Source organism: Leishmania major, chromosome 27 (genome assembly GCF_000002725.2).
Source record: "Leishmania major strain Friedlin complete genome, chromosome 27".
NCBI classification, from domain to species: domain Eukaryota; phylum Euglenozoa; class Kinetoplastea; order Trypanosomatida; family Trypanosomatidae; genus Leishmania; species Leishmania major.
Window position 1 is genome coordinate 159,468 of NC_007268.2, and position 25,896 is coordinate 185,363.

Here is a 25,896-nt window from a genome sequence, read left to right on the forward strand (position 1 = left end):
CTCGTCCCTCTCTCACAGGCTCTCTTTTTTTTTTACATGTTCATTCGCTCTCTCTCTCTCTCTCTCTCTCGTTTTGTCTTTTTCTATGGTGTGACGTGGCACCCCACCCGGTGTTGGTGGTGAATCCTGCTCGGAGCAGATAGGCGCTTCGGTGCGGAGTTCTGAGGGGAGCTCCGCTTCCGCGTGCTTGTGCGCACGTGTGCTGCAGGTGCCGTTCTACCATTGCGAGGCGCGCACCGTGTGACTGGCCAGGGGGACGAGAAGAATGAGAGGAAAGAAAACGAGCAAAGCCGAGCGCCTGAGAGGGCAGTCATGGATCCCAGACGACGGCTCAAGCCTGCGGAAGGTGGAGACTGCTACGAAGCGCTCACGCCGGACGGACGAGTTTTGTGGCGTGCTCTTGAGGGAGTGCACGTCGCGAGGTATCGCCCCCCCCCCGTTTCCCGCGCTGAGCCTTTGCTTGTTTGCCACTCGCCGTCTCTTCAAGGTCTTGCTTCGCTCTCTCGAAAGCCCTTATGCTTGTGGCGACTGGCTGGGCGTAGCTGCCTCCATCTTTTCGTGAGACCGTGCGGCTTCAGTGGCTGCAGTGTGGGTGTGCGCGCATGAGGCAAGTGGGCGGGTTGGCTGGAACGCGGGAGAAAAGCAAACACGAACACAAGGAAACCCCACAAGTCCACCCTATTTTTGTAGACGCACGCTTAGAATATCATGTGCGCGTGCATTGCTTTTTGTTTGGATTATTATTTGAGTTGCTTCATCTCTCGAGCTCGTCTTCATAGCCTCCGTGTCGTGAAGCGCGGGCAGTGGAGAAGAGATGCAGCCGACCATCTGTGTGTGGCTCAACAGCGAAACTCTATTGCACGAAAGGGGGACGCGGTTGCTGATGCTGGCGACTCTCGGAGTGACCCCCCTAGATCCGGCTGAAGGCCTGCAGAGACGGAGGAGGTTGCCTGCATTGAGGGATGCAGTCTGGTGATCTCCGTCTGTGTGCCTGTGTGCGCGTGTGCATGTCTGTGACACTCCCGTACAGACTTCTTTCCCAGCTTCCTTGTCTATGTTTTGTGATCGCTTTTTGCCTGCAAGGCCGCTCCGCCTCGCCTCAGGCTCTTCCATTTCCTGACGTGTTTCTTTTCTCAGAATGAGGGGGTTTCAGCCCAGAAGAACGCCGTCGATCATGGAAGGTCCTCGTACACACGGTCACTGCCGCCCCAACACACCATGCCTCGCTCACAATCACACATGCATATGCAGAGATGGGGTGATGTGGGGTGGAGGTCGAGGGAAGAGGACATGGCAAGCGCTCGTGCGCTCTGCGTGACCCTCTACTTACAAGGACTGCTTCTTACTTTGTTTATCTATCTATATCTATATATTTCGTTCTTCGCCCACGACTCCTCCCACCTTTTCGAAGCTAGAAACAACGTTGCTTGTTTCTAGATTTCTTTTGCTCACCTTTGCCGTTGTATATGATGCGCTGCCGCTGTGGCGGAGGCCTTATCGGGTCTTCTCTGCATGTCCCCTCTCTTTTTCGCTTCGTTGGTTTCTCCCACTGGTGTTTGTTTGTTCGGGCGTCCTTTTACGTTCTTCCTCCCTTTCCTTCCAGGTGATGTCACGCCTCTCCTTTTTAGTCGTCTCCTTTTCGCCGCCGCTCTCACACTGCTTGCCAGCTGCTGAAGGAAAGTGGGCGTCGTGCGCTGTTCTCCTTCGAAACCTTCCTGCAGACACACCCCTCACTCTCGCGTCGCGCGTTTGGGTGGTGGAGTGTGATGGAGTGCCTCGCTCTCCGGTGCTGCCCAGTGTGGTGGCTTCACCGACTTGTTTTGCCGTGGTTTCTTCTGTCTACTTGGTCCCTCTGATGGTGCCGGCCACCCCAGCCTGGGCAGTCGCCGTGCCGAAGCGACTTGCGGTCGGGATGCTCATGTTTGTACCGGCTCACTACGAATTGCGTCGACTATACAGCAAATGTACACACTCACCTGCTGTTTTTTCCCCGCGTTAGCTACATTGCACGGATGCTAAGCGTGATCCTGGCCGTAGCCCGCTCTGCATGCATTGACATTGCAGTTGGCTGACCGTTTTTTTTTTTGACGAATTCGCTATGCGCGAGTCTGTGTTCTGCAAGAGGCGCAGTTCTCCTCAACAGGCCTGTAGGGCATTTGGTGGTCCGGGTTTTCACCACCACGATGCAGCAAGAGAGGAAAAGCATGGCGGCGGCGTCGAACATAATCCGTTGGTGAAGGAACATGCTCAAGCACGGCCCTCTTTCCCATCAACACTTCCACCCCTATCAAAGGCGTGCGGGTTCAGGAGAGGGTGGAGTGCCCCCTGCCGCCACAGACTCATGGCAGCGCCACACCTGTCGCGGCACATGTAGGCAAGCCATTCAGACATCCACGTTGCCCTGAAGCGGGCCTCAGGATCCGAAAATGCGAGCACTGTGCGCACGCGCTGCCGGCTATAGCTAACATCGCGTGTCACCTTCACGCCTAGCATGCAGAGGTCAGGAGAGTGAGAGTGATGTGCAGAAAAGGCGCGAAGAGATGCCAACCGAACCACCCGAAACCGCATGCGTGCAGAGGCATGGGGCGCCTCCTACGTGCAGCCGGGTAGCCTGATGAGCCACAGGTGCTGGAAGCATGGCGGGAGTACCCCGAGCTACACCACCGAATCCTCCAGGCTCCGATGTGAAGCGTCACGGCACCAAATTGTGGGGAGCCGCAGCTTGAGGCGACTGAGGAGGAAGCATGGCATGCAGGCTGAGCTCTCGGCAACCCAGAGGGTCCTGACCTGCGACCGGCCAACTTGCTCCTCGAGCCCATCCGGTGTGCACCTGGACTGTCCTCTGCCATCCGCAGGATGAGCGCCACCGCCTCTGCGCTAGAGCAGGACTTCGGATGGGGCCCGTTTGGATCAAGGTGTGCAGCCGACACCCAGGTCCGTCTGGCACGGATTGTGAAGCAGGTGCCGCAAGAAGGGGCAAGGAAGGACAGAAGGAGCTGGTTATACGCATGGCCCGATTCGGCGGCACATGCCGTCTCCTATAGGACCGGGATGTATCCGCAGCACCACAGCAGCGCGTGAGCTGTGGTTGCAGTGTATATGATTGCTAGCTTGCTCGTCGCTGAGGGGGCCGTTAGAAACAACAAAAAAAAGGACATCAACTTACCAAGACTCTTCCACTACCGCTCGTGTCGGTTTTGGCGCGCGCTTCTCTCCGTGATGCACGTCGCTATCCCTATCCGTGCTTGCGGAGGTGAGTATGTCTGTGTACGTGCATGCGCCTGCGTCGGCGCTTCGCAGCTTTATGCTCTTCACGCCGTTGTGGTTATGTGGCGCCTGTGTGTCTGTGTGTCCGCGCTTCACCTTTCGCTCGCTTCACGTTTCGCTTCACGGGCTTCGCCGTTGAGCGTTTTGTTGCTCATTTTCTCTTCAGTGTCTTTGGACCCGCCACGCACCTGTTCGCGCTTCACGGCGACAAGAAGACGACCAGCATGACATACTCGCCCATTCAAGAACAACCACCGAAACAAAAAAAAAGGGAAACGACACGCGTCGCCTTCACAGGGATATGTTGCCCGCCAGCCAACACCGGCTGCGGGCCAAGATGAACGCAGCGCATTCTCGCCGGTGCTCCTTTGTGCCCGTGGCTATTGCGTCGTGAGAGGCGAAAAGGGAATGGGGAAGGCAGCACAGCACGCGAGCCGATAGAACCGATTCCTTTGGCCCAACATGCGCTTCTGTGGGACCTCTGTTTACCGTCGCCGTCCTCTTCCCCTGCTCACGTTACTGTGGAGCACCGCCGCGGTGGAGAGAGAAGAGGCAGCGTTGCTTTCGCACTTGTGGATGGTACCCGAAGAAAGCAAGGCAGCCTCATGCCCCTGTTCTCTCTTCACCTCTCTGGTCGTGCCGAGTGGCGGTAGCCGAGGGTGCCGGAGTGCGCATGGTGGTCCATCACACTTCACTTCAGCACCGATGTCCTCTCTGCATACGCATACCATACCTTCTCGTGCGCACTGCCTCCCCCTTTCCTTCTCTCTCTCTCTCTCTCTCTTGCACTCTTTCGGCACGCACCCACCCGCAGTCCAAATCCCACCATTTTCTTTTCTTGCCGTTTCTCCTTTACCTGTGCGCGCGTGTGCGTGGTGGATTCTTCGATTGGTTTATTCGAACAACGGAACGCCGTCAACATCTCGTATCTCTCACTCACTCCCCTCCTCTCTCTCCCTCACTCCGCATTGGTGCGTCGGTGCTGTTGCGTTGTGGTGCGCCTCGTTCAATCCCTTCCTCGACCCCCCGTACGTGTGCAAAAGGCGCAACGCATTGCCGCTCGAGAAAGCATACTGGACAAGGCAAGTGTCGCTCAAACAGTGCAGAGGTGCCGTTCGAAAAAAGAACAAGGGAAACATACAACAAAGACAGACGGAGGAAGAGAGGGCGGCGCGTCAAACGAGGGTGGCTGGAGCTCTGCTTTTTTTTTTTATTCGGCTTTCGGTTCCGTGGCACTCGTGCTGTTCCCCTCAGCTTCTGCGTTGCCCACGTTCCACGCCCCTCAGCCACATTCTACGCCTGTCTGTCTCTCTCTCTCTCTCTGCTTTGCCGAAACCCATCAATATACAGCGCTCTCTTTCCGGTCACGCATTCTCTCTCACACTCAACCTGAGCTGTGTCTGTACGCTGGACACCCGCCCTCGCCCATTCATCTTCCGCACAGGCAACGCCGCTTGTTTATATATATATTTTCTCCACCCTCCTCCTCCACGGCGCAGTGCGCGCTTGCCTCCCTTCATAGTCTCTCTTTGTGTTTGCCCGGCTTTGGATTGTCCCTGTAATCGGGTACGTGCGTGCCTCTGCGTGACTTGGCCACGGTCTCGAGCGCGTTCCCGAGAGGCCACGGTTTCCGCCCCCCACCCCCACCACCACCACCTCAACTGTATCGCCCCTTTTGCCGTGCCGCCTTGTCATCCTTCGCCGTCTTATCCCGCACGCCTTTCCTCACCGCCACACCACCCCCTCCCCGTCCCCCCCCCCTTTTTTTCTTTAGCTTGTTCGCTGGTTTCCGTTACATTGCGGTGCGACTGCTACGGCTGTCCTTATCTACGAAAGGACCTGCGCACAGCGGTACTAGAAACGTGACGGAGGAGCGCATCCGATTCTTATTTTTTGTTTTGTTTCCTGTGTCGGGTCTCACGAAACGCAACCATCGACACCACTGTGTGCAGCCCCTTGGCACACCCCCTCCCTCCCTGTGTGTTCTACTCTGGACTTTCGTATCTTTAGCCGCTTATTTCGCCCCCTTCCGCTCTTGAACCCCGCCCCACCCCATCTTCGACAATCCTCTCTGCTCTGCATTGTTTCTCGTGCCTCTCTACATTTGTGCAGGTGTGTGCCTCGACCGGTCTCTGCAACCGAGTTGCGCCATGTCCGTCGAGGAAGTTCCTGACAGCAACAAGCTGTTCTCCGACGCCGTGTTCGACCGCGAGAACGCGCACATTGCCAGGGAATGGCAGCGCATTACGGAGGTGTACCCAGCTGGTGTGAACCAGCCGCTGCTGCCCGAAGTATTCTCGCGCGAGCAGTTCGGTCAGGGTAACCACTATGAATGCTTCATGCTCTCGGCACTTGCAACGCTGATCCGCTTTCCGGATGTGATCCGCAACTGCTTTGTGACGAAGAAGGTGCGCCAGGATGGCCGCTACACGTTCCAGTTCTTCCGCGGACAGGAGTGGGTGAAGGTCGAGATCGACGACCGCATCGCCATGGAAGAAGGCGAGGTGCTCTATGTTCGCTCCCCGACTGAGCACTGGTGGCCGCTGCTGCTGGAGAAGGCGTACGCGAAGTTCTACACGGCCTACGACCACCTCGAGGGCTGCACATTGCAGGAGACATTCCACGACCTGACAGGCAACCCGGTGCTGAACATCCCCATGGACGCCAAGCTGGCCAAGGCCGCCGGTGCCGAGGTGACGGAGGGCTTCTACTGGCTGGTTTTGGCGCAGCGCATCCAGTCTGGACAATTCATCGCCTCCGTGCTCACCAAAGACATCGAGCTCGAGACGATGGGTCTGCAGCGCGAGCAGCAGTACGGCGTGCTCGAGATCTTCTCACTGACCGGCACCTCTTCCATCAACGACATAGTTATTCATCTGCACAACCCCTTCGAGGACGAGGAGTACCTCTACAAAGGACCGCTGAACTCGAAGGATATGACCTGGGATGGGAAACAGCGCGCCAAGCATGACGTCGACGACGAGCGCTCCATTTTTCTGCCGCTCAACACCTTTCTCAAGATCATGAACTCTGTTCAGCTGTGCTACATGTCCCCGGTGGAGGCGGATGCGACGTACTTCCACGACGAGTGGAAGGGTGAGTCGGCCGGCGGCAACCCGACGAGTGTGTCCTGGCGCAAGAACCCGCTCTACTTCGTCCGCAACAGCGGTAGTACGGCGTTTGAGATCGTTGTGGTCATCAAGCAGGAGGACCAGCGTCGTTTCACTTCCCCAGATGAGATGACCAAGTATCTCCAGTGTGGCATGGTGCTGATCCACTACTCCTATGCCAACCCGATTCCGACCTTCTGGGTGACTGGAAACAACCACAAGCCCATTCACAAGAGCCTCTTCCTCAACTCGCGCGAGGTGGCGAATGCCATTACGATTCCCCCCAACTCGTTGTGTTATCTCGTCCCCTCCTGCATGCACAAGGGCGCTGACGGCCCGTTCACCCTCGCCCTGTACCGCATGAAGGATGTCGATTACAGTGACTTGACCATCAACAAACTGGCCATCCCTGGCATGAACTGGGCCAACTGCGCCACCAAGAACGTAGAGCTGTGCCAGAAGGAAAAGGACCGTGTTGACTTCTACGTCGATGAAGGGACAGATATCCACATCCTCATGCACCAAACAAAGCCCTATGTCAGCAAGTCCGGCGGCGACGCCATGACCGAGGACTACATGGGCATGTACCTCTACGACGACACGGACCGCAAGATAGCCGGCGTGCACGCTGCCACGAACTTCCGCGAGATTAGCATCATCCACCGCCTCCCCCGCAGCGGTCGCTATGCCATCTCCATCACGTGCCCGCGCGCGAAGGGCGAGGTGCCGGCTTACATCACCATCGTTGGCTCGCATGCCTCGAACGTACGTATCGTCGACCCACCAGAGGATGCCACGATGTTCGACGATGAGGACATCATCGACGAAGGCGACGACGCCGCCCTCGTGGACAACCCGATCGACTACGCCCCCGTTGTATTCGATGTGGCGCACCACGATGAGCAGGCCGAAAGCGATTCCCCGTTCGAGGACAAGCGCTTCTACGTGGACAACCGTGGCGCCACGAGCGAGCCATGGGTGCACATCGGCGACCTTTACCCGGAAGGCAAGACGAGGCCGCTGCTGCCGAACGAGCTGAGCCGCGACCAGTTCGGGCAGGGCGACCACTACGACTGCAGTACGCTGACGGCGTTCGCGGCACTGCTGGAACACCACCCCGACGTGATCCGCAACTGCTTCATCTCGAAGAACCCGCGCAAGGACGGCCGCTACACGTTCCAGTTCCACCGCTACGGGCAGTGGATCAAGGTGGAGATCGACGACCGCATTCCGATGGTGAAGGGCGACACGGTGTTTTGCCGCTCGCCGACGCACCACTGGTGGCCGCTGCTGCTGGAGAAGGCGTACGCGAAGTTCTACACGCTTTACCAAAACCTCGAGGACATTTCTGAGGGCGAGGTCTTTCACGACTTCAGTGGGTGCCCTGTTATCTTCATTCCCATGGAGGCAGACAAGGCGAAGGTGGTCAACTACGACATCAAGAGCGCGCAGTTCTGGCGCGACCTGAACAACGAGCTGGATCAGACAGCGCTGGCTGCGTTGGCGCTGGGTGAGCAGGCGGAGCAGTATGGTTTGCACCACGAGGGCAGCTACGCGGTGCTGGGCTTCATCGAGACACGCAACGCCATCAACCTCACCCCTGCGGATGTGCTTGTGAAGATGTACAACCCGTATGAGGACTCGCCGTACACGGGTCCGATGCACAGAGACGACTCAAGCTGGACGTCGGAGATGCGGTCGATCTGCAACCCAGCGCAGCGCAATATTTTCTACATTCCTGCGAATGTCTTTCTTGACGTGTTTGCGAATGTGCAGCAGGGCTACATCAAGGCACCACTGGGCCCGAGCTACAACTTCAACAGTGAGTGGGGCGACACGACCAGCGGAGGCAATGTTTCGCTCGTCACGTGGCGCTCGAATCCGCTGTACGTGGTGCGCAACAAGACGGAGGAGCCGGTGCAGATCATTGGCATGATTCGTCAGCCGGATCAGCGACACTTGCTGCATCGCCAGACAAATCACGAGCTGAACTATATACAGTGTGCACTTGTCTTGGCGGAAAGCATCAGTGCGGAACGCATTCCGACGTACCTGGTTACCGGAAACAACCACCGCCGCCTGCGCTCTGGCCTGTATTTGCACAACCGTGAGGTGGCGGATGTGATGACGATCCCTGCCGACTCGCTGTGCTACATCATCCCCACCGGCATGCGGCGCGACAGGGGCAAGTTCATCTTCTCATACTGGTTTCTGCGCAAGGGCGACAACGATAAGTTAGACATTGAGCGTCTCAACACCGATGTGGCACGCCAACTACCGGCCATCGCGCATCTGGACCTGATGAACAGGGGCCATGCGCGCGTGGACATCCTGGTTGATGTACCCACCGACCTCCACATTCTGCTAAAGCAGGAGAAACCGTTCAAGCACGTGAGTGGCGGTGACGCGATCGCGCAGGACTTTCTCTCCATGTATCTCTATGACGCAAACGACAAGCGCATCAGCCCAAGCACGCAGGCGACGAACAATCGCGAGATCGGCCTCGTGCAGCACGTGAGCAAGCCGGGTCGCTACGCTATTGGCGTGAACTGCACCTCTGGCACGGGAGATGTACCTTGCAAGGTGGAGGTTGTCGCGCAGGAGCGCGCGCACGTGCGTATCACCGAGGCCCCTGAGAACGCACGCGAGCTCGGCGAGCTGGACCTCTCCTTCCTCGACCCCGAGCCAGAGGGGGTGCCGCTGGCGGACCTTCCGCTTGAAGAGGACCTGAAGTTTCAGGAGCAGCTGGACGCACTGAAGCGTCTCCATCACAAGCCGCACAGGAACGAGGACGAGATTCTGGCGCTCGAGCGAAAGATGAACTCCCGCGCACACGAGCTAGCGAGGGCCTTGCTGGGCAAGGACCGGTGCAAGTACCTGATTGGGCAAGACATCGAGAAACTGGCGCCACTCTTGGATAGTGACCCGGAGTACATGAACGCGGAGCGCGAGCGCCACAACCTCAAGAAGGACCCGCGTAACGCCGGCAGGGTGCGCGCGGTCGAGGAGGAGCTGCGCGAGCGCGCCGCTGCCCTGGCCGACACGTCGGCCGGCACCGACTTGGGCTTCATGGATCTCGAGTATGAGGGCATCCCACGGGACGACATCGAACTGCTGAACGACCCCGCCTTCGGGGAAATGGCACAGGCGCGCGCTGGCCTGCTGAGCGACCCTGCCGCCAACGCGCGCAAGATCAACGACATGGAGGACAAGATGCACGACCGCGCTACCGAGATGGCGAAGGACATGCACAAGAAGGAGCGCACCTACCTCGACCCCGAGCCAGAGGGCGTGCCGCTGGACCTGCTGCCTCTGAACGAGGACGAGGCGTTTAGCCGCATGGAGGACGAGCTGCGCGCTCTCAACCGCAAGCCAAAGCGCGACGCGAAGGCGATCAAGGACCTGCAGCGAACGCTCAACGACCGAGCGCATGAGCTGGCTGGTATGCTAAAGAGCGACGAACGCGAGCTGTTCCTAGACCCCGTGCCACTTGGTATTCCGGTGACCGATCTCCCGCTCGACACCGACCCGGAGTTCCACTTGAAGGAGGTTGAGCGTCTGCAGCTGCGCAAGGAGGACCCTCTGGGCAACCGCGACGACATCAAGACGCTCGAGGACGAACTGAATGATCGAGCTCGGGAGTTGGCCAAAGACCAGCAGGTGAATCAGCGCGCCTTCCTTGACCAAGACCCATACGGTGTGCCGCTGGAGAAGCTGTGTCTGGATTACAACGACGACTTCCTGCGGAAGGAGAGCGAGCTACGTGCGCTGCAGAAGAACCCGCGCCGCAGTGCCGCGGCAATCGCCGATCTGAAGGCCGACATGAGTGACATGGTGGACGCTCTGGCGGCCGCCGAGGCGGCGCGCGACCGCAACTTCCTCGACCCCGAAGTTGAAGGCCGCCTTGTGCATCTACTCCCGCTATTGGAAAACCCGGAGTTCAAGGAACTCGATACGAAGCGCCGCCGTGTACTGAACCGTGGCGGCGATACGAGCAAGGTGGTGAGTATGGAGGACCGTATGAACGATGTTGCGCTCGAGATCGCGCACGACATGAACGTCGCCGAGCGACCAGACTACATGGACACCGCGTACAAGGGTATCCCGGTGGAGGATCTGCCGTTGGACGAGGATCCGCTGTTTCGTTCGTTGGAGGTGAAGCGGCAGCAGCAGAAGCAAGACCCGCGCCGCAACGCGCGCGGCATTGCCGACACGGAGCAGGACCTAAACGACCGCGCCATGGAGCTGGCGGCAGAAAAGCTTAAGGGCGACCGCCACTATCTCGATCCCGAGCCGGAGGGCGTGCCACTGCGTCTAGTTCCGCTGGACAGCGATGCTGCCTTTGCCGAGATGGAGGCGCAGCGCGCGAAGCTGAAGAAGGACCTGCGCCGCAACACGAAGCCGATCGCGGAAATTGAGAACCTGCTCAACGACCGCGCGCACGAGCTCGCCAAGTCGCTAAAGGAGAAGGAGCGTCCCAGGTTCCTGGACGCCAGATTTAGCGGCATCCCGTACACGGAGCTCCCGCTGGACGCAGACCAGCCGTTTCGCGACATGGAGGTGCAGCGCCTGTTGCTGAAGGAGCAGCCGCATAAGAACGCCACGGCGATTCAGGATCTTGAGGAGGCGCTCAACGACCGTGCCGGCGAACTCGCCAAGGAGAAGCTCGCCAAGGAACGCGCCTTCCTCGACCCGTGCCCGCTCGGCATCCCGCTGGAGGAGCTGCCGCTGGACAGCACACCGGTCTTCATCGCTAAGGAAGAGCGCCTGCGCTCCCTCAATAAGGACCCTTACAAGAACGCCGCGGCGATCAAAATGCTACAGGGCGAAATGGACGACATGGTGAACGCGCTGGCGGCCGAGGAACTGGCACGGATGCGCGGCTTCCTTGACCCCGAGCCGGAGGGCCGCCTGGTGGAGAGCCTGCCGCTGAACGACGACCCGCAGTTCCACAAGCTGGAGGCGCAGTACCGTGATCTGAAAAAGAGCCCGAAGGCTAACCCGCAGGACGTGGCAGACTGCGAAGAGCTGATGAACGACCGGGCGCACGAACTGGCCAAGGAGATGAACCGCGAGGAGCGCCCCGACTTCATGAACATGAAGCCGAGGGGCGTGTTGCTCGAGGAGCTGCCGCTCGACACGGACGATGAGTTCAGCAATCTGGAAGCGCAGCGCGCGCGCCTGATGCGGCAGCCTGCGAAGAACAAGAAGGCAATCGGCGAAATCGAGGACGCCCTCAACCTGCGCGCCGAGGAACTGGCGCAGGAGAAGATTCAGGCTGACCGCGCCTTCATGGACGAGGCGCCGCAGAACATCCCACTCAAGTACATTCCGCTGGACAAGGACAAGGAGTTTGGCAGAATGGAGGCGCAGCGCATGGCGCTCCGTGCGCAGAGCCAGAACTCGCGTGCGCTGATTCCGAAGGTGCGTGAACTTGAGGACGCGATGAACCAGCACGCGAACGATATGGCCAAGGCGCTGAAGCAGCAGGTGCGCGCAAGCGTGCTGCCGCCACGTGTTGGCGGCATTGCGCGAGAGGCACTGCAGCTCGACGACGATGTGCCGTTCACAGATTTGGAAGTGGCTCAGATAGCCGCCAACGGTGACGGTGATCTTGACAAAGGCCGCGACCTCTGCGACGCCATGCAGAAGCGCGCCGCCGACGTCGCGGCGAAGCTGCGGTGGGAGGAGCGTGCCAATCTCGGCAACCCGCTCGGCTTCTCGCCAGAGGACCTACCGCTGGAAAGGAGCCCCGAGTACCTGCAGAAGGAGTCAGCGCTGTTGGAGATGCGCGCAAACCCGAAGAAGAACGCGCAGACCATCAAGGGCGCGGAGGAGGACCTGCACGCCTTGGCGATGGAAATGGCCAAGGAGAAAGCCGCCGAGGAGCGTGTGGATTACATCGACCCGGAGCCGGAGGGTCGCAAGCTGAACGACCTCGGCCTCGACGACGATCCGACGTTTGTCGGCATCGAGGAGCAGTACCGCAGGTCAAGGAAGGACCCTTACGCCGACCAGGACCGGCTGCGCGACCTGGAGCAGATGATGAACGACCGTGCGCACGACCTGGCCAAAATGAAGAACGCGCGGGACCGGGACATGTACCTCGACAGAGCCCCGCGCAACGTGCCGATTGTGGAGCTGCCGCTCGACACGGATGAGGAGTTTGGCCGGCTGGAGGCGCAGCGTGCGAAGCTGTGCCAGAACCCGGTGCGCAACGCGCAATCCATCCGAGAAACCGAGGACGCCCTGAACGACCGAGCCGACGTACTGGCGGCCGAGGCACTGAAGAACGACCGAATCTTCCTGGAGGCCGAGCCGGAGGGTGTGTCGCAGCGCCAGCTGCCGCTGGATCTGGACCAGACCTTCCGTTCCCTCGAGCTGAAGCGCGCGGCTCTGAAAAGCGCCACAGTCAAGGACGACCGTGCCATTCGCGCGGTGGAGGAGCAGATGAACGATCACCTGCGCAAAATGGCGAGGGAGGTGAAGATGGATGCCCGGGGCGATATGGAGCCGAACTCGCTTGGCATTCCGTCGGAGGACCTGAACCCCTACCTCGACGAGGACCCGCACTTCCACGAGCTGGAGGACATGTACCGCGACGCGAAGAACAACCCTACCAAGGCGAAGAAAGCGTCGCGGCTGCTTGACCAGATGAACGAGCGCGCGAGGGAGATTGCGCAGGCGGTGCACGACATGGAGCGACGCCCGCTGAACCAGGCCCCGAACGGCATTCCGCTGGAGACGCTGCTGCTCAATGAAGACCCCGTCTTCAGCGCCCTCGAGAATGAGGCGCGCGCGTTGCGCAAGGGGCCGAGCGGCGGAAAGAAGAGCGCTGAGAGGCTCGCCGACGTCGAAGATCGCCTGAACGCGCGCGCCGAAGAGCTGGCAAACGCGGCCCGCAAGCAGTATGTGGATGCCACGCCGGAGGGTGTGCCGATGGAGTTGCTCAAGCTCGGCGACGACCCCTCTTTCGTAAACGCCGAGGCGGAGTTGCGGCGGCTTGAGAAGAACCCCGTGGCGAATCGCCAGGGCATCAAGGACCTCAAGGACGAGCTCAACTCTATGGCTCATGAGAAGGTGAAGCGACTGCTGCGGGGTGACCGCGGCTATCTCCACCAGGCGCCAGACGGGGTGGACCTCTGCCACCTTCCGCTGGACACGGACCCCGTGTTCCACGAGCTGGAGACGCGGCGTGCGAAGCTGAAGTCCGAGGATCCGCGCGCCCACCAGAAGGCGATTGCCGCACTCGAAGACCAGCTCAACGACCGCGCTCACGAGCTGGCGAAGGAGGTGAAGGAGGGTGAGTTGCGCGCTCTGGAGCCGGACCCGCATGGCATCCCGTACGCCGTGATTATTCCGCACAACGACGTCGAGTTCAATAACTGCGCGAAGCACTTGCGTGACCTGAAAAGTGACTCGAAGCGGAACGCAGCAGCCATCAGGGAGACGGTGGATCGCATGAACGACCGCGGCGCCGAGCTGGCGGAAGCGATGCTGAAGCAGGACCGTTCCTACCTTGAGCCGCAGCCGGCTGCCGTGCCGCTCAAGTACCTGCCGTTGGACACCGACCCGCAGTTCAACCGGATCGAGGTTGAGCGTGCGAAACTCAAGGCCCGCGACCCTGTGAAGAACGCCAAGAAGATCCAAGAGCTCGAGGATCAGCTGAACGAGAGGGCCAACCAGCTCGCTGAGGCACAGAAGCAGGAGGATCTCCGCGGGCTGGACCCTAAGCCAGAGGGCATCCCGCTCTATGTGATGGACCCGCACTCCGACGCAAAGTTTGCCTCGTGCCTGCCGCAGCTTCGCGACATGAAGGCGGACCCGAGGACGCGGCCGGAAGACCTTCAGCAGGTGGTGGACGCCATGAACAACCGCGCTCACGAGCTGGCTGGCGAGAAGCTGCGCGGCGACCGACTCACCTACCTGGAGGAAGAGCCGAAGGGCGTTCCGCTGGACCTGCTCTCGCTGGACACGGATCCGCAGTTCCACGATATAGAGGCGCAGCGCGCCGTTCTCAAGGCGCAGGATCCGCGCCGCAATGCAGCCAAGATAAGGGACTTGGAGGATCGGCTGCGGGAGCGCTCGAACGAGTTGGCGGAACAGCAGCGCGCGAAGGACCTGGAGAACCTCGACCAGGTGCCGGAAGGACTGCCCATCACTCTAGTGAACCCACACGACGACCCAGCGTTTGCGAAGATGGTGAACCAGCACCGGCAGCTGGCGAAGGACTCGGGCAAGAATTCGGAGCTGCTGACGAAGCTGGACGAGAAAATGAACGACCGTGCTCACGAGCTGGCCAAGCTGATGCTTGGGAGCGACCACTCGTTCCTGGACCCTGCGCCGCAGGACGTCTTGCTCGCGGAGTTGCCGCTCGACACAGATCCGGAGTTCCACAGACTGGAGGTGGAGCGAGCCAAGCTGAAGGCGCAGGACCAGCGCCGCAACGCCGCAAAGATCAAGGACATAGAGGGCCAAATGAACAACCGCGCGCACGAGCTGGCGCGTGAGCAGCTTGCCGAGGACCTTCGCGGTGTGGACTCGGCCCCGCGCGGGCTGCCGGTAGAGCTGCTGAACCCGCACGCGGACTCCCAGTTCGCGGAGGCGGTAAAGCAGATCCGCACGCTGAAAAAGAGCCCCATCGCCGACCCGAAGGCGAAGCTGGCGATGCTGGACAAGATGAACGACCGCGTGCGCGCTATGGCGGAGGAAACGATGGACCGCGATTACCTCGATCCTGAGCCGGAGGGCGTGGCGCTTGCCGACTTGCCGCTCAGCAGCGATCCGGAGTTCCACGACATGGAGGTGGAGCGCGCCCGGCTGAAGCTGAGGGACGTGAAGCGCAACGCACGCGCCATCAAGGACCTCGAGCAGCGGCTCAACGATCACGCGCACGAGCTGGCGAGGAGGCAGCTGGAGGAAGACCTCGCCGGCTGCGACCCTGAGCCTGAGGGAATCCCTTTGGCGCTGTTGAAGCCGGTGGAGGACCCGAAGATTGCCGGCATGATCCCGCAGCTGCGCGCGCTGAGAAAGGACCCGAAGAAGAACGCCGAGGCGATCTGGAGTGTGGAGAACGAGATGAACAACCGCGCCAATGAGCTGGCGCGTCAGTTGCTGGAGGGCGACCGCGGCTACCTCGAGCCGAATCCGGAAAATGTTGCGTTGGAGTACCTGTCGCTCGACAAAGACCCGGAGATCGCCGAGATGGAGGTGGAGCGGGCGAAGCTCAAGGCACAGGACCCGCGGCGCAACCAGCACCGCATCGCCGACCTCGAGGACAGGCTCAACGACCGCGCGGTGGAGCTGGCGGTGGCGAAGAAGGCGGAGGAACTAGCGCACTTCGCACCCCAGTATAACGGCATCGAGACGGCGGCGATGAGGCCATATGACGACCCTGAGTTTTCGGCCCTTGTCGACCAGCTACGGAAGCTGGAGAAGGCCAGCGCGGGTGCTTCCCCTGAGGCGGAGAAGGTGCTCACTGATATGGACGCGCGCCTAGAGGTGCTGGCAAAGGAGAAGGTCGAGGGTGACCTTTGGTTCCTGGACAAGGAGCCGGAGGGGATCCCGCTGGAGGAGGTAGGGGTGGAGTCGGACCCTATCTTCCAGCAGCTGCGGCAGGAGCGCGCCAACCTCAAGGCAAAAGACCCGCGCAGGAACGCCGACAAGGTCAAGAGCCTTGAAGACCAGATGGGAAGCCGTGCGCACGAATTGGCTAAGCACCTCAAGGAAAGCGACTTTGACGGCGTCGACACGAGCCCGCTGGGGATTCCGCTGGAGCTGCTGCGGCCGCTTGAGGACCCGCAGGTAGCAAGGATTCTGCCGGAGCTGCGTCGCGCCAAGAAGAGCTTGCGCGATACCCAGAAGGCGCAGAGCCTGCTAAGCGAGCTAAATGGGCGCATCCACGAGCTAGCCAAGAATGCGCTAAGTGGGGATCGCTCGTCATACTTGGACCCGAACCCGGAGGGTGTGCCGCTGTCGGACCTGCCACTGGATACGGACGGCATCTACAGCGGCCTCGAGGTTGAGCGCGCCAAGCTGTCGCTCAAGGACCCGGCCAAGAATGCGAAGCAAATCGAGGATCTCGAGGACCGCCTGAACGAGCGGGCGCACGATCTCGCGCAGCAGGTGCTAAAGGACGACCTGAAGAACGTTGACCCGAAGCCGCGTGGCATTCCTATTGAAGCGGTGAGGCCACATAACAACCCGGACTTCCACAACCTGGCCACGCGCGCTCGCGAGCTCCGCAAGGATTCACGCCGCAATGCTAACAAGCTTGCCTCCATTCAAGAGCAGATGAACGACTTGGCGAACCAGATGGCGGCGGAGATGCTCGGCAATGACCGTGGCTACCTCGACCCTGAGCCGGAAGGCGTGCCGGTGGAGATGCTGCTGCTCGACGAGGACCCCGAGTTCCACGAGATGGAGGTGCAGCGTGCAGTGCTGATTGCGCAGGACCCGGTGAAAAACAGGCAGGCGATCGCCGACCTCGAGGGGCGGCTCAACGACTGCGCACACAAGCTGGCTGAGGCGCAGAAGCGGGAGGACTTGCGTGGCCTGAACAACGCCCCGCTCGGGGTACCCGTGTCGCTGCTGAACCCTCATGACGACCCGCGCTTCGCCGCGAAGCTGCCGGAGCTGCGGGCGCAGAAGAAGGAGGGCTTCCCGCGCGCCCAGTCGCGGCTGAACGATACGCAAGCGAAATTGGATGAGATTCTCGAGGAGCTCGCCGAGCAGTACCTTGAGCAGGATCGCGCGCAGTACCTGCACCCTACTCCAGAGGGCATCCCGGTGGCGGCGCTCCCGCTGTGCGTGGACCCAGAGTTCCGTCAGCTGGAAGCGGAGCGGCTGGACTTGATCAGCAAGAACCCGAAGGCCAATAAGGATGCCATTAAGGACCTGGAGGCAGCGCTGAACGAGCGTGCCTGCGAGCTGGCGCGGGAGCAACGCAAGGGCGACCGTGGCTACCTCAACGCTGAGCCGCTCGGCATTCCGCTCGACGTGCTGCCGCTTGACACGGACCGCCAGTTCAGCGATCTGGAGGCGAAGCGTGCGACGCTGAAGACAAAGGATGCGGTCAGGAATGCCGCCGCAATTCACGACCTGGAAGATCAGCTGAACGACCGCGCGAACCAGCTCGCAGAGGACCAGATCACCGAGGACCTGCGCGCGGTCGACCCGACGCCGGAGGACATCCCGGTGCAGATGCTGAAGCCGCACGACGATCCCGAGTTTGCGCGGATGGTGAACGCGCTGCGCTTGCTCAAGGCGGACCCGTCGGCAGACCCCAAGAAGGTGTCGGACCTGGAGCAGGACATGAACGACCGCGCGCACGAGCTGGCGGAGGAGGCGCTTGCGGGCGACCGCCCGATGTACCTCGACCCGAAGCCGGAGGGCATTGCGGTCGAGTCGCTGCCGCTCGACTCCGACCCGCTCTACCACCGGCTGGAGGTCGAGCGCGCGAAGCTGCTGCTGCAGGAACCCAAGAAGAACCAGGCGAAGGCGGCCGACCTTGAGGGTCGCCTCAACGACCGGGCGCACGAGCTGGCAAAGGAGCAGCGAGCGCGCGACCTGCAGGACTTGGACGAGGCACCGCGCGGCATACCGGTGGAGCTGCTGAATCCGCATGAAGACGAGACGTTCGCGTCGCTCGCGTTGCAGCGCCGTGACCCGAACAACACACTGAGGAAGGCGCTCGACATCGGCGGCACCAACGGCGACCCGACGCGCGACATGCTCAACGAACGGCTAGACGAGATGGCGAAGCAGATGCTGGAGGGCGACCGCGACTACCTGGACCCCAATCCGGAGGGCGTGCCGCTGCGTGTGCTGCCGCTCAACGAGGACCCGGAGTTCCACGAGATGGAGGTGCAGCGTGCGGTGCTGAAGGCGAAGAACGCGAAGAAGAACGCGGTGGCCATCAAAGACTTGGAGGAGAAGCTGAATGACCGCGCTCACGACCTGGCGAAGGACGCTTTAAATGGCGACCGCGACTACCTTGCCCCTGAGCCAGAGGGCGTGCCTCTGGCGGATCTGCCCCTCGACAAAGACCCGCAGTTCCATCAGATGGAGGTGGAGCGCGCCAAGCTGAAGGCGCAAGACCTGAAGAAGAATGCCAACAAGATCAAGGACCTGGAGGACAAGCTGAACGACCGCGCCAAGACGCTCGCTGAGGTGCAGAAGAAGGAGGATCTCCGCAACCTGGACGGCAAGCCGCGCGGCATTCCGCTGGAGTCGCTGAACCCGCACGATGATGCAGAGTTCGCGTCCCACTTGCCCGAGCTGCGCCGACTGAAAAATGAGCAACCGAACCACCCCAAGATCAAGGACCTCCAGGCGAAGCTGGACAACCGCGCAGATGAGTTGGCCAAGGCCCAGATCGACCGCGACCGCGCCTTCCTGGATCCTGAACCGGAGGGCATCACGCTGGCTCAGCTGCCGCTTGACAGTGACAAGCTCTTCACGAGCCTGGAGAAGCAGCTACGTCAGGCGAAACAGGACCCGAAGCGCAACGCGGACAAGATTGCTGACCTGCAGGATTGTATGAACAAGCGTGTACACGAGCTGGCGCGCGACCTGCTCAAGGGTGACCGCGGCTACCTCGATCCCGAGCCGGAGAATGTGCCGATCGCCGATGTGCCGATCGACGCGGATGCGATGTTCCGCGAGTTGGAGGCGCAGCGCGCGAAGCTGAAGGAGGACCCGAAGCGCAACGCGGACACGATCAAGGACCTGGAAGGCAAGCTGAACGACCGCGCGCACGAGCTGGCCAAGGCTGAAAAGGAGGCGGCTCGCGGCTTTCTCAACCCCACCTCGCACCGCGTGCCGAAGGCGTTACTGCCGTTGGACGAGGATGCGGCGTTCGCAAAGATGGAGCAGCAGCTGCGGCGCCTCAACAAAGACCCTAAACGCAGCGCTAGCGCCATCGACAACCTCAAGGGCATGATGCAGGACCGTGCGGACGAGCTGGGAGAGAACTTGCTGAAGGGCGCCCGCGACAAGTACCTCGACCCCAACCCGGAGGGCGTGCCAGTCGGCTATCTGCCGCTGGACTCCGACCCGCAGTACAGCCACGCGGAGCTGCAGCGCGCCGTCCTCAAGGCCCAGAACGCGAAGGGTAACGCAGCCAAGATTGCCGACCTGGAGAAGGCGCTGAACGACCGGGCCGCTGAGCTCGCCAAGGATCAGCGTCAGAAAGACCGCGCCTTCCTGGACCCGGAGCCGGAGGGTATTCCGATCGCCGACGTGCCACTAGACGGCGACACGAAATTTCTGCGACTGGAGGACTACCTACGCAAGCTCAAGAAGGACCCCCGGCGCAACGCCGACGCCATCGCCGACACACAAGAGAGCATGAACGACCGGGCCCACGAGCTGGCGAAGGGCGTGGTGGCCGAGGACCTCGCATGCTTGCCGCGGTCGGCGTACCGTGGCATCCCCAAGGAGGACCTGAACCTCCACACGTACCTGAGGTTCCGCGACGCGGCGAACCGGCAGCGCGACGCAAAGCGCCGCCGTCTGCCGACGACGGACATACAGCTCATCAAGGATGAGATGGACAGGATCGCCAGCGAGATCGCCGATGACGTAATCGACAACGAGCGTGCCTTCCTGGATCCTGAGCCGGAAGGCATGGCCATCGCCAACGTCCCACTCGATGCGGACAAGGAGTTCGCCGCCCTCGAAGCCGAGCGGCGCCGGCGCTCCAAGGACCCGCGTGCGGCAAAGCGCAACAAGGACGTCATTCGCGACTTGGAGGACAAGATGAGCGACCGCGCGCACCAGCTGGCGAAGGAGGAGTTTGCGAAGCAGCGCGACTTCATGGATCAGGAGCCGGAGGGTGTGCCGCTGGAGCGGCTGCCGCTCGACACGGATCCGGAGTTCAAGGACGCGGAGATTGCGCGCTACAAGACCAAGACGGACCCGAGGGCGGACGCGAAGAAGGTGACAGCGTTAGAAAAGCGCATGAACGAGCGAGCCCATGAGTTGGCCAAGGTCGAACTGGCGAAGGACCGTGCCTTCCTCGACCCTGAGCCGGAGGGCGTGCCACTGGCGGACCTCCCGCTCAGCGACGACCCGGAGTTCAACGCATTGGCGAAGCAGCGTCAGGCGCTGAAGAACACCAGAAGGGGCCGAGACCCTGAAATGAAGGACCTGGAGGAGAGGATGAACGACCGTGTCCACGGCATCGCAAGGGAGTTTCTCAGCAAGAACCGCGGCTATTTGAACCCGGAGCCGCAGAATGTGCCCATCGCCGACATCCCTCTCAACCGCGACCCGGTCTTCCGCGAAATGGAGAACGAGCTGATGAAGGCTATGAAGGACCCCCGCAGCAATGCGGGTAAGATTGCAGAGCTGCAGGACGACCTCAACAACCGCGCAGACGACCTCGCGAAGGACCTACGGCGCAAGGAGCTTGCTAATCAGGAGCAGGAGCCTCTCGGCGTACCGCTGGAAGAGCTGCCACTCAACTACGACCCGATCCTCAACCCACTGGAACGCAAGCGCCGGGACATCAAGAAGAACCCGAAGCGAAATGCCGATGCGCTGCGCAACCTCGAGCGGGAGATCGCCGCGCGCATCGATGACATCGCGCGCGACTTTCTGGCGAAGGAGCGTGCTTTCCTGGACCAGGAGCCGGAGGGGGTGCAACTGGAGCGCCTGCCGCTTTCAGATGACAAGGAGTTTCACGAAATGGAGAGGGACCTGCGGGCGCTGAAGAAGCAGCCAGCAAAGAACAAGGACGCCATCGAGGACCTCGAGGAACGCATGAACGACCGCGCACATGACCTGGCCAAGGACTATCTTGCGAAGGACCGCGACTACCTCGAGAAAGAGCCGCTCGGTGTGCCGGTGGAGGAGCTGCCGCTTAACGAGGACGTGACCTTCCGCGATGTGGAGGAGAAGCGGCGGGCGCTGAAGAAGGATCCGCGTGGCAACGCAAAGGCGATCAAGGATCTGGAGGATCAGCTGAACGACCGCGCTGAGCAGCTGGCGCAGCAGAAGCTGGACAAGGAGCGCGCCTTCCTCGACCCCAGGCCGGAGGGCATTCTCCTGAAGGACATGCAGCTGGACAGGGACAAGGCGTTCAAGGACATGGAGAGGCAGCTGCGGCAGCTGCGCAAGGACCCGCGCAAGAACGCAAACGCGATTCGGGACATGGAGGACGACATGAACAACCGCGCCCACGTACTGGCAAAGCGCCAGTTGGCGGACGACCGGAACTTCCTCAACCCGGAACCGCGCGGTGTGCCGCTAGTCGACCTCGCCCTCGAAGATGATCCGGAGTTCCGAAAAACGGAGCTGGCGCGTCGCGAGGCCAAGAGAAACCCAAAGAACGCTGACAGGGTGCGCGAGCTGGAAAGCATTCTGAACGACCACGTCGACCGCATCGCCGGCGAGTACCTCAAGAAGGACCGCGCCTACCTCGACCCCGAGCCGGAGGGTGTGCCGTTGGAGGAGCTGCCGCTCGACACGGATCCGGACTTTCACGGCATGGAGGCGGACCGGCGCAAGCTCAACAAGGACCCTGCAAAGAACTCCAGGACCATCAAGGATCTCGAGGAGCAGCTCAATAACCGTGCGCGCGAGCTGGCCAGGGACAAGAAGGGTTACCAGGACGCGGTGTTCCACGAGGCAAACGAGGATATAGCCGAGCAATGGCCGCGCATTCGCGAGCTGTACCCGGAGGGTGTGTACGATCCGGTGACGCCGGACACCACACTGCCGTCGGACGTCTCGTCCGCCCCGCAGGACATGGGCTTCCTCGCCCCGTTCATCGCGGCCTTGGCGCGTCACACGGTGCTCATTTCTCGTCTCTTCCAAGACAAGGCGCACCCGCAGAACCAGCCCTACCGCGTGACGCTCTTCAACCCGGACAGCTCGCCGGTCACAGTGGAGGTGGACGACCGCGTGCCGTGCGACGATAAGCGGGAACCGAAGTTTACGCAAGTGCCGTCACGCATGTGGTACCCGCTGCTGCTGGAGAAGGCGTACGCCAAGTTCGTCGGCGGCTACGAGAACTTCAACAACTGCAATGCCCACGATACGCTGCGCGATTTGACGGGCCGCCCGGTGCTGCACATTTCTCTCGAGGACCCGAAGCACGCTGCGGCGACGAACATGGGCGATTACACGACGCCGGCCTTCTGGCGCCGTGTCATGGAGGATCTCGACCGCGGTGACGTGTTTGTGTGCGTGGCTAACGGCAGCGTGCCAGACGGTCTGCATCCGCAGTGCAGCTACGCGCTGATGGACGTGGTGGAGGTGAAGCCGTGCACAAGCGATCCGTTGGATATCGTGATCAAGGTGCACAACTGCTACACGGATGCCCCGCACTACAACGGACCGCTGCGCAAGGGCGACAGCAACTGGACGGCGGATGTGAAGCGAGCGTGTAGCTTATCGCCGGACGAGAGCGACATGATTTACATGCCTTTGTCCACCTTCCTCAGCAACTTCAGCTGCATGCAGCGCTGCCATATCAACTGCGGAGATCGCCTCAGCTCTCCTGGTGAGTGGAACGACTATACGGCTGGTGGCACGTCCAAGTACACGACCTTCCGCAGCAACCCCATCTACCTCGTGGAGAATAAGACGTCGCGACCAGCCACGATCCTCGCCGAGGTGCGCCACACGCACCCGCTCTACGTGGACGAGACGAACTGTAAGCAGTACCCCTACACCGGGCTCACTCTCATGCAGCCATCGAATGCAAAGCTGCCGCCAACGCCGTTTATAACGAATGGCACGCACAAGTTCCTGCAGAAGGGCATGATGCTGGACTCGCGCGAAGTGTGCGCCGAGATGGAGCTGCCGCCCAGCTCGACGTGCTACCTTATCCCGTACACTAAAGACCGGGGCACGATGGGCGAGTTCTTCGTCTCCATCTACCCGGACATGGCCAAGGTCACACTGACGCCACTGCGACACGCTGGCCTCACGTTGAAGCCGCTCTGCACCAGCCTCAGCCTGCATCCCGGCGACGAAGAGGGCGAGCGGCTGGATTTTATGGTGAACGATGCGAGCGACGTGCACATCTTACTGCACCAGACAAAGATATCGGACCCAAACAGCATCCGCAAGGGCGATGCCGTGGCCGAGGACGAAGTGACCATGACGGTCTTCAACGAGTACGGCATCAAGATCGGCACGACAGGCGATTCGAGCAACGCGCGCGAGCACGCGCTCATCTTCAAGGCCCCGCAAGGCGGCCGCTACTCGTTGCTAGTGAACTGTACGGTGTCTGCCACCGGGGACCCGTGCACGGCGAACCTGGAGATCTACACGCCAACGGACGTGAGCGCCGACTTCGTGCCGGTCGCGCCGGACGCGAAGCCGCTGAACGCACAGGCGCAGTCGCGCTTTCCCACGCTGTCGCGCACGGCGACGGCCCCGGGCGCGTCGCGTGGTGCCAGCCGCGCTGGAAGCAACGTGCGCCGCACTGACTCCCTGCCGCCGATCAACCAGCGGTCTCTTAGCAGCCGTCGTGGCAGCCGCGAAGAAGTCGGACACCGCTCCAGCCGCGGCCGCCGTTAAAACAACAGCGCTGCTGCTGAGGTGAGGATAGACGGGGAGGTGCATCAAGAGACTCTGCGAAGGCGGATATCAGGGTGAGGGAGTAGTCTTCTCTCTTCCTCTATCGTCGCCAGCGACTCCGATTGTCAGGACTCTTTGCCGCCGGCGAGTCCCTTCTGCGATCGAGCTCCGCTTCTTATGTGGTGATGCCGTCGTCACGCTCTTTACTGCGTTGCTACCGGCGTGCGCTGTATCGGTGTGTATGCTCACGAGTACGGTATGTGGTGCAACCGTTCGGGTACTCTGCCTGTTGTCTGACAGACGGCACCGTACGTCTCTTTACGTGCATGGATACGTACGTCTATTTGTTTAGATGCGTGTGCGTATGCGTGTGTGTGTGTGTGTCTTTGTCCGCCCAGCGCCGAACAAAGAAGGAGTACTTCCTCTCCTCCCCGGTGTTCTCTCTATCTCTCTCTCTCTCATTGCGTCGAAGGTGAAGGGGTTCATAGCAGTCCCGGTGCCTACGCCTTTTCTTACATGCATACCAGCGCTTCTCTTTTTTTTTTTCGCTCGCTGCTCGCTGTTGGTTTCACGCACCGATGGGCGTGTAGCACATGCCGTACACATACATGCATGCATATGCATATACACATACATATATAGATGTAGAGATGTGTGCATATGTGCCCTATCTCTGTTGGTTGTTTTCGTTGTGTGTTATTGTTACTAATTTTTTTTTTTGGGTTTGTTCGCTTCTTTTTATTGTATGTTCTTCTCGCTACACAAGGAGCCTAAAGAACGGAAAAGAGAGCCAAAAAACAAAAATGGGGCGCGGGGGGCCGCTCTGTGATGGATGACGAGTGCTTAGCCAGAGGAGGGAGATCGTGTCCGAACCACTTGCTCAGTCGGCGTTGACGCGCGTTATATATGCATACATATTATATAAATATATATGTTTTTTTTTTTTTCGCAGGTCTGGTCAATCAGAGGAAAAGGGAAACATCAGGAGGTTAACCGTGATACGTGTCGCACACATACCCGCACACATACGTGCAGAAGTACACAGCGCTGAGTACGACGATTGCCAATACTAGAGCATATATAGCTCTTTTTTATTCGTCTCATTATGGTGCTTGCTCGTTGTATGTGTGTGTGTGTGTGTGCGTGTGCGCTGATCGTTTCTGGTCGTTGCTGGTCTCCTCGTCTCTTCCTCGTCCTTTTCGCACTATTCTGGTATTTCCTCTTTGCGTCCATTTTGTTTCTTCATTCTTTTGGATTCGCCTCTCTGCGAACGTCTGTGCTGATGTGAGTTTGGGATGTCGGTTAGCCGTCTGCCCTGCGGTGCAGCTCCGCCGCCCCCCTTTCTCCCTCATTCTCGGCGCATACTTCTCTCTGTGCACACCTACGCGCGCAGCTTCGCGTACTTTTTTCTTTCTTTTGAACCATGCGCCTGTGGCATCGATAGAGGGCGTGCGAGAACCGCATTATCATTCGCTCATTTTTTTTTTGTGATCCAGTATTTCATTTATGCGGGTGCACACAGTCGCAGTTTATCGTCACGTCGTTTTCTTCTCGCTTTCCCCGGTATCGTACACCGCTAGCCACCCGCGTGCACAAGGGCGAAGACGGTGCTCTGCCGTCATGCGCAAGCGCGACGTCCGCCGAAAGAAGCGAAAAGCACACAAAAACGCCTGTGTAGCGACACAGTGCGAAACGAAGACGAACTTAGCGATGAGAAAAGGCGGTGGTGTATACAGCGTGACTGAGTAAAAGAACGCGACGACACGTTCAAGGACGCGTCACTCGGCTCTTCTCTCCTTCTCTCTTGCACGTCCCACCATCAGCGCTCGCTTGCTTTGTCGTGTGTGCAACCCCTCCTTTTTCTTGCCCCTTGTCGTTCTGTTTTCGCGTGTGCGTACGTGTGCATGTTTCTCTCTCCATCCCTCTCGAACTTTTTTCGTTCGTTTGTGTGTGTTGAGCTTGTGCGCGGCATCGAGAGACAGAA

The 25,896-nt window shown here is 60.4% G+C and overlaps 1 protein-coding gene across 1 annotated transcript; it reads left to right on the top strand.

Moving 5' to 3' along the window:
• Positions 1 to 5,417: 5,417 nt before the first annotated feature.
• On the top strand, positions 5,418 to 23,912 carry LMJF_27_0500 (putative calpain-like cysteine peptidase; the record flags this gene model as incomplete). The annotated part of the gene is made up of 1 exon (XM_003721808.1): positions 5,418 to 23,912. One exon carries the CDS (start codon positions 5,418 to 5,420, stop codon positions 23,910 to 23,912), a length of 18,495 nt encoding a protein of 6,164 aa, XP_003721856.1.
• Between the last annotated feature and the right edge of the window lie 1,984 nt (positions 23,913 to 25,896).